The sequence below is a fragment of the Nanorana parkeri genome, unplaced genomic scaffold (assembly GCF_000935625.1).
Source record: "Nanorana parkeri isolate BGI_ZX_2015 unplaced genomic scaffold, ASM93562v1 scaffold83, whole genome shotgun sequence".
In the NCBI taxonomy this organism is placed as follows: Eukaryota; Metazoa; Chordata; class Amphibia; order Anura; family Dicroglossidae; genus Nanorana; species Nanorana parkeri.
Genome location: NW_017306351.1, coordinates 1,543,741 through 1,552,675, shown reverse-complemented (window position 1 = coordinate 1,552,675; position 8,935 = coordinate 1,543,741). Strand labels below are relative to the sequence as shown.

The 8,935-nt window shown below is 42.0% G+C and overlaps 1 protein-coding gene across 2 annotated transcripts; it reads left to right on the top strand.

Annotated features, from left to right (window-relative positions):
- The first annotated feature begins 1,210 nt into the window (after nucleotides 1-1,210).
- Nucleotides 1,211-6,558, top strand: TST (thiosulfate sulfurtransferase). 2 transcript variants are annotated; one of them, XM_018552301.1, is made up of 3 exons: nucleotides 1,211-1,855; nucleotides 5,057-5,059; nucleotides 6,183-6,558. In XM_018552301.1, the coding sequence occupies exons 1-3, from the start codon at nucleotides 1,264-1,266 to the stop codon at nucleotides 6,476-6,478; spliced, it is 891 nt and encodes a 296-aa protein (XP_018407803.1). In that variant the 5' UTR covers nucleotides 1,211-1,263; the 3' UTR covers nucleotides 6,479-6,558. The 2 variants fall into 2 exon arrangements, with proteins under 2 accessions (XP_018407803.1, XP_018407802.1); XM_018552300.1 differs by lacking the exon at nucleotides 5,057-5,059.
- Nucleotides 6,559-8,935: the final 2,377 nt, after the last annotated feature.

Below are 8,935 nucleotides of genomic sequence, written 5' to 3'. Positions count from 1 at the left end.
CTGAATGAAGGGCAGAGGCGGCCGAAGTATCATCCAAAGCTAAGGTTGGATCCTTCGGCTCATTAGTGAATAGCCCTCTAAGTATTATTTAAAGACCAACTATACTTAAAAATTGTGACCTAACCCTTTGGTTCATAATTTACCCAAAAAGTTTGTGATATAATCACTGCAAAAACAGCTTCAGCCAGGCACTGGGAAGAGGTGTAATTCTGGTCTATACATCGCTTCCTCTCCTTTTACAGCACCGTTTGTCAAAACAAAATTTTCCGTAATACCAGGGGAATTGTAGTTAAGGGATAGCAACATGGGTGGGTGCATTGATACTGACCTGTCAGTGTAAGGTAATATGAGGCGGAACAGATCAGGAGACTCCTGACCTGCCAATCAAATGGCTCTGATACAGTGAGCAGTCCAGACCAAGAGTCTGAGACTCCCAGGTCCTCCCACTACAGCGCAAAAAACACGTAATGATGTCACCACTCACTGAGTAGAACTACAGCGGGGAAGTGACCAAACCTGTGGCCAGGGGAAACAGCATAGCGGCCAATGGTTTTATCACAGGGATGTGTGGAAATAAACAGAAGAGGTATGATTTTCTCAATGTTATTACACCTAGACAATTAAAAGGGAACATGCTTGGTAAAGACAGAAAAGCACTAAAATGCACATTAGAAAAATGTTTACCTGAAGTTCGGCTTTAAGTTGCTTTTGCATTCCTATTGACTTGAATAGGAACAGAGATAGTTCTTATGCACACAAGCTCTTACTATACTTGCAGCACGTTATTTCTCTTTCTATAAGATATTATTTTATTTTGCAACTATTGCTTGATATTGAGAGGCGCTGCTTAGCTTACTGTTCACCAGTATTCCCAAGTCCTTCTACAGTGCTTTACTAGTTATGTGACTATATTTTTTTGTTTATAGCCACCTTCAGGTTCAAATGCCTCACCTTGCAGAATGTCACTACCTTCTATGACATTTAACCTGCCTTTAACTGTGTACCAATGTTATGTACATCATGTAACAGTTAAACAAGAAAATAAAATTTACAAGCGAAAGTCATGTGACCTGATTTTTCAATTCTAACCAGTTGAGACGAGTGGTTTTCTGCATTGCAGTTTCCTCCAGCAGTCAGAGGAGTTAAAAAAAATAATAACTAGAGTTTCAACCTCTTGGAACTAATCCAGGAGTGGCGCTTTAGTCTCTCATATAATCTCCACTCTAGCTCACAACTGCCTACACACTACACAGGTCTGCCAGAATGTCGCAGCAACTTCTCTCCCGGGCTCTGGTGTCAATAAACTGGCTAGCTGGAGCCCTGAGAACAAGTCAACCAGGCCCAGCTCTGCGTGTACTGGATGCATCATTCTACTACCCACCAATCAGAGATGGACGCAAGGAGTATGTGGAAAAGCACATACCAGGAGCATTATATTTTGACATAAATGAATGTAAGGACCAGACATCTCCCTATGAAATGATGCTACCCAGTGAATCTGCCTTTGCCAAATATGTGGGCAACCTTGGCATTAATAATGATACCCATGTTATAGTGTATGATGCTGATCAAGTGGGCATTTACTATGCTGCAAGGATCTGGTGGATGTTTAAGGTCTTCGGTCATAAAAAGGTATTTGTTCTGGATGGAGGATTCAGAAACTGGGAGAAGGAGGGACATCCGGTAACATCTGAAGTGACAAAACCACAACCAGAGAATTATAAAGCTGTGCTGAATTCTTCTCTAGTAAAGAAATTTGAAGACATTCAGCAGAATCTAAACAGCAAAGAGTTCCAGCTGGTTGACTCTCGTTCTGAAGGACGCTACACTGGGACAGAGCCTGAACCAGGAGACGGTAAGTAAAAATGGTGTCTGCTATTTTGTCTGTATTGAAATTTTCAACCATGCATGTTATAATTCAGTTTTGTAATATTATATTATTCTTTCCACACTTACAACCCTATGTAACTAGTTAGGTACAACACTTTAGCAGCAAAACGTCCCTGTAACTTGTTTTAACATTTTGGCAACTACGGAGAAATGTTCTGAGGCTTGAAAAAATTCAGAGGTCATTTTAGGATAGACCCAAACAGCTTACGCAACTCAGTAGATGTTTAGTATGTAGCTTCTTATCAGGTGACTGGCTACTGTGATAAAGAAAACAGCCACTGCATTTCTGTGTATTGGTTTGTAATATTAAACCACGTCTCCAGCTAAAACTAAGAAAGACAGTTCAAAAAGTGTGACATGAATTTAAGAAGCACAATGTATTATATGCCTGAAATTACTAGAGTGCTTACAATTTACCAAAGCACACCTTGAATGTGTTATACAGTATGTGCCTCATTTTGCACAGTAGTAGAAAGATAAAAGCTCTTTAGAAAATGGTGCAGCTCTCGTGCTTTAAGCAGGCTTAAAGGAGACCTGTAGTTAAACTTGTCAATCTTAAACTTGACCTCAGAAATTGTCTACTATCTTCTAGGGATGCACTGATACTGGTTTTTCGTTATCGATTAAGAGTATCAATATTTTTTTTACCGGAGGTCCTATTAAGGAAGCCGTGTAATGACTCGCCGCCTAGCTTCCTGATTAGCCAGGAAGCTGTCTCCATGCTCCCGCGTCACCAAGCGACAAGGAAGCATGGAGCCGACTTTCTGTTCAATCAAGAAGCCGGGGGGCAGGTAATGAGTCGCTGCCTGGCTTCTGACCAATCAGAAAGCTGGGCGACGATTCATTATATGCCGTCTGGCTTCCTGATTGGCCAGGAAGCTGGCTTTATGCTCCCTACTCACTAAGTGATGAGGGAGCATTGAGCCAGCTTCCATTTGGCCATTACCCGCCACCCTGGCTTCCTGATTGGTTGGGAAGCCAGCTCTATCCTCCCTGATGACAAAGGAGCAGCCAATCAGGATGCCGAGCGGCATGTAATGACTCGCCATCCGGCTTCCTGATACCGTAAGTTCTGGTATTGGGATAGGCATTGGGAGCATTTGGGCGAGTGCAAATAATCGCCCAATTACTCAAGTATCGGCACCGATACTAGTATCGGTATCAGTGCATCCCTACTATCTTCTATCTACTAGGAGAATCAAGTGTTTGTTTGTTTTTGTTCAGCAATGACATGCATTACAATTTCTGTCCAATCAACTTAAAAATGACCTATGCAATATGAGGACCTACGCAATCAATATAATCAATTTGTATCTAATCAGGTTGACACTTGCACTACATAGTTGTTGGTGGATCTAAAGGAGATTGCAAAACCTGATTGTTATGTGCTTGGTGAGCTTAAAGCTGGCCATACACCTATAGATTATCTGCAGATTTTCTATGGTCAGATGGAAAAAGAGTAACAAATTCCTCCATCTACACTAAACTGTGTGGATGGTGGAATCTCCCACTGTGCCAAGCTTCAGTATCTTGCTAGTCGGCCCCACTGGCTGTCAAAATACCTGGACAATGCCTGCATCCAATCAGATTGTTCAGTTATTTTGACAGCCAGAGGGGCCGACTAGCAAGATACTGAAGCTTGGCCCAGTTGGAGACTCCTCCAACCCCACAGTTTAGCGTAGATGGAGGAATCTGTTGCACTTTTTTTGACCATAGAAAAGCTGCAGAAAATCTATAGGTGTATGGCCAGCTTTAGACTTTGGGTGACCTTTGACTCCAACTAAAGCCACTTAGATAAAATCAGTGAAGCCCGATAAAGGGAAAGTTCAGAGTTGAATCATGAATGGTTCTTTTTAAGTTGACATAAAAAAAAAGAATATATGCTTTGCCCATGCTGAATTCATGCCATTCTCCCTAGGGCACATACTTACAGTTATCTTCTTCCCTAATCACTCCATTCAGCCACTGGGAGTGGGAAGAGGAAGCCCTTAAAAGCTATTATTTAACTTTACGGGCAGGGGACAAATTCCTTGCAGACATATGCATGTTGGAAAGTGTTTTGCTCACTTTTTGTTCCTAGACGAGAGCCAACAATAAAAATTTAACAGAGGTTCTAACTGTGATGGACCTCGCTACTCAGGATAAGTATGTCCGCCGCTGCATTCTTCCTTGCTCAGGAGATATGCAAACCCGCTGATCTATAGCTCTCAGTTTCCCCAGTCACTGGTCGGGACACAAGTGTAGGGTAAACAAACTCTGATTTATTGAGCAACTGCACAAACTTTTATACAGAAAGTGATCAGATTAGAATATAATCCCATCACATCCACCTTCCCCTCCCCAGAAATCCTGTCTTCACAACACTATAGGTGTCCACCTGCTAAATAGCTCCAGACAGCCATAGCAGAGCCTGGCCAGAATGTAATTGTTCTGAGCTCCCTCAGAGAACAATGGGAGATAACGAGGGATGGTGCTGATAGTCTTTTCATAACCAGGTTACACAGTATAACGCGCTCAAACATAACTCAACACCAATACACCTTTAATTCATAAAACTGATCACCATGTCGTCACACTAACCCTCCCCTCCATCCAAACTAAAAAGTTGGCTAAATGGCTAAAGTTTCACTTTACATTGACCCATTTTCTTGAAGGGAAGATTTGCTATCTTATAGGGAATATATAAAATGATTCGTTTTATCTAAGCAGTACAGTACCATGAAAGCTGTACTATTTCGCTTGAACGCCTGTCTAAAAGGAGCAGTGTGCTATGACTGTGCTTAGACACTGTTGTTCTGTTCATACCTGTATATCTGCAGTATAAAATCTAAGGTACTGCTGCCGCTGACTGTTAGTTTCACAGGATATGAAGTGAGATTTAGTCATATCATTACTGTTCTGCGCACTGTTCTTCTGAATGCTTGCTAGAGAGGAGGTAGTATCCGAAGGCCTGTAGTTCAAGGATCCCCTTGCTTCTGCTTCACCCATTCTGTGGATCTGTGCTTCCTCCACCTCTCCTCTCTTGCTGCTTCTTGATCATTTCCCTACCAGTCATCAGATCAGCAGCCATCAGGTGGGCACTTCTGACATGTGGAAGCAAAACCCCGCTTCTCTGTCAAGATGGCTGCTTCCACACAGAGACACAGTGTGCAGCAAGACATTTAAGTCAGTAATAGAGAAAAGCTGCTCGGAGCATACAAGCAACACTGGTGACCAATCCTTGGCCCTGTGCTTGTCTTTTTTGGGCATGGCTTCCATAATACTTTGACTCTGGCGCTTTGTCTCATCCTCTCCAATCCTTCAGTGCATTATAAAAGCCTCAATATCTTATAGAGATGTGCACATTATGGATGGAGTGTACAAGTGCTCCAACTTCCAAGCCAAGAGGTCATATTAACATATTGAGCCAACTAATGAGGTCCATTTGTAGATGAAGAAAGATATTTGCAGTCACCTGTGTTTAAAGCAGCTAGGCCCATTCTTGTGCACTGAAGAACTCACAGAGCATTTGGCCAAAATATCAGGCTATAGACCAGTATTTGTAATGTGACCTGGAACATGAGAAGGACAGTTGTATCTACAGCATATGTTTGCCTAATTATTTTAACATATAAATGTAACTATTGCTACTATGAGACTCCATGTGGTAGTAATAGTTACATTTATCTGATAATTCTCTCTAGCTTTCTCTTGAATGTTCACATGATGTCTCTTGTTACTAAGCTGTATTATATCTACCGCTTCCCCTAATATTTGAAGAGCATTTGACCAGAAGAGAAAATAGCCTTAAGAACATTTGATGTTGCCCCATTCTCACAACTGGTTAATTCAAACAGAAGGAATGTACATGCAATTTAGCAGCAGAAATAGCTATCCAGACCCCTAAGCATTTGGGGGTTGGTTAACTGTTAAAGGTCCACTTTAAGGTTATGTTAAATATTAGAATTCATGTTAAAGATGGTTAAGTGTTAAAGTAGATTTATACCCTAGCTTGATGACATTGGGTTTGCCTAATGACTGTATATTATAAACAAATGCCATTTTTTGGTATTGCTTTTAGAAAATACTGTACTGCAAATCACTGCTCAGTACCAACTTCCTGCTAATGACAACAAGGTGTGTCAACACAAGCTCTTATAGTATCCAATGGATACGCATGTGAGAGTATGACAACATAGGGTAAATAATGGGAGTCAGGGATGCAGTACTGTATCCCTATAAAAGAAGTGACATGGACATGGTGTTTATCATTTTGTTTGCTTTTCTATTAATTTGTTTTGTTGAATTTACAGAAATATTCCCTGGACACATACCTGGCTCTTTAAACCTTCCATTCACCAGTTTTTTGACAGAAGAAGGATTTGAGAAGTCGCCTGATGAGATTCAGCGTCTGTTTCAAGATAAAGGAATAGATCTGGAGAAACCGCTGACAATTACTTGTCGGCGTGGTGTTACAGCGTGCCAACTGGCCTTAGCTTCCTACATTCTAGGCAAGGAACATACTGCCATTTATGATGGGTCATGGTATGAATGGTTCCATAGGGCCAAGCCAGAACAAAGAATAAGTGTTTGGAAGAGTGAGAAGTAACATGTAGTCTATGTGTCTGGGGTAACATGGCAGTGTTTTGATAGCTAAAAGTAGTGTAAAAAGGGGTGGCCAGCTTCAGAGGGGATGTGTGATACTTTTTAACTGGGGTGGTGGTCTTGGACTCTTCGCTAAAATAATACGCTTATTTTGTTTTGCCAAACCAAAAGTGCTGAATGATGTTTAAAAGATAGTTGCGACTATGAGTAAAAGATTTAAGTGTTTCTAATGAACCCTTCAGCCTTGAAGTAGGAAGTACGTAAGAAGCAGCTGTACCATATATTACCCCTACCATCTGTGTCCATGTAAACAGTGCCTTTATAAGTGTGTAGTGTTGACTTGTCCTTGAAATCTGCTCCAAAGTGTTGAACTCCTGGACCATCGATCTGCATGTTTTCCAATAGCTGCCTGTCTTATGACGGAACTGATCCTAGCTACTGATCTTTTAAAGCCTATCTCCGGGGGTAAATAAAACTCCCATTGCAGTGGGGCTACCCCCACACTGCAAGGATTAACTGCGTGTTAATGTCTTTGGGACCTGTGTAAAGGACTTTTACTTACCTGATCCCTGCTTTCCTGGCAGTTGGTGCTCACCTCGTTCTTCCTACGCTCCATGGACTGTCCCTCAAGGTCCACACATATACTGCAGGGAACCTGTTGGAGCACAAGGGGAAAGAGGCTGCAGATGCCAGCCTTGAAACTTGCAGGAGCGGGAATCAGGTAAGTAAAAGTTGTTGTTTTTTTTAGAGGTCCCGTACACATTAATGAGCAGTTAACCCTTGCAGTGTGGGGTAGCCTGACTGTAAGGAGAGTCTTTTTATCCTTTTTTTTTTTTACTTTAAAAAATTTCTTATGATCTATAGGCCTGTGTATATTTTGACTGAAAAAATAAATTGTTGTTAAGAAAGTCTGTCCCTTGTTGATATGTCTCCATTTGTGTGTCTGTATTTGTCAGTCAAGGTTGGGTTGGAGTGGTGGCAGGTGCAGTGGTGAGTATGAGGACCGAATGGGCGGCAAGCGTGGTGATGACAGCAGGGAAACCATAAAGATGCTGATAGGAACGTGGGATGAGGGCCAGGGGCAGTAGTAGAAGAAGAGTTGGCCTGCAGGCATGGTGGTGAGAGCATGATGGTGAGGGATCAGTTGCAGTAGTGAGAACAGGGGGGGAATTGTTGGGGTGTGCATGTGAGGAGGCAAGAGCAGAGCAAGAGAATGGGGACAGGTGCTGTGGTGAGGGAGGGTAGTAGTGCTGACATAGCAGAGTAGTGAGAACACAGATGCGGGCATTTGGCAAAGTGGTGAGAGCGTATGGGGGGGGGGGTGTTTGGCAGAGTATAGAGAATAGAGGGCCTTTAACAAAGTGTTGAGAAAGGGATGGGTGTTTGACTGAGTTGTGAGAAAGTGGGGGAATATTTGGTAAGAACAGTGGCATTTGTCAAAGTGGTAAGAATGGGGTGGGGGGTGCATTTGATGGTTTTAGTACTGTATACATTACCGCAGCACGCTAAAGATTATATAGCATGTCAAGTGTGGCAGGTGGTGCAGCCTGGCAAATCCTACCATAGAGGTGAACGGGATAGTTCAATTAAAAATCTCCCTTGGGATCCATTCCAGATTAAAAAAATCATCATTCAGGAGGCAGCAGTATGGTCTCCTAAATGCCAGGCAGCCACTGGTCCACCGTCCTGTGAAAAGTGATCCACCGCTAACCGCTTTTCAGAGGGTGGTGGAGCCTAATGCTTGTCTACATGAGGCCTTAGAGTGATAGCCCAAGCAGAGGAAGGTTCAGTTTGAATCAGTGCCAAGTATACTGGGTGTAAAGATCAGTGATCGGTGCAGTGCAGATTAGAATTAAGACATCAGTAACATTTAAGGTGAAATTGACAGCCATTTAAAAAATGAACAAACACAAACACAACATTTAATCCAGTTAGCTTTGCATTAGAAAATCATTAAATGCACTTTACATAGAACAAGCGTAACTTGGGTAACTACCGTACTTCTTATCCCCTGTATGAGAACACTATACATGCAATTGCAGGAGAGAAGACAAGAATAACAACATCAGATGCACTATAAAGAACCCAGAGGTGGAATTGGCAGTTCACCAATGGAATTAATGAGGGATAGTAACAAAACTGGTTTTATTCACCATTCAATGTTTTATATCTCTGGGAGCCTCCAGTTGTGAGATTTCACTCCTGCAATTTATGTTTTTATACTCTATCACAAAGCCATAATGAATGTGTCAGCTATACTCCATAATTTGTTTATTCTTCATAACAGCGGAATCCATCAGTGGCATGTGATACCATTGCTGGCTCTATAAGGACCCTGGCAGAGAATAATGGTGGAGATAGCTCAATGATAGAATCCATGATAAATATAAGGCAGCACGTGACTCAGCTAACACACAACTATATAAAACTAAATATCATATGGTAGAGCTATATATGATTT

What these genes read in the sequence shown, in the direction of transcription:
- TST (XM_018552301.1), top strand. Translation starts at nt 1,264, where the DNA reads ATGTCGCAGCAACTTCTCTCCCGGGCTCTGGTGTCAATAAACTGGCTA.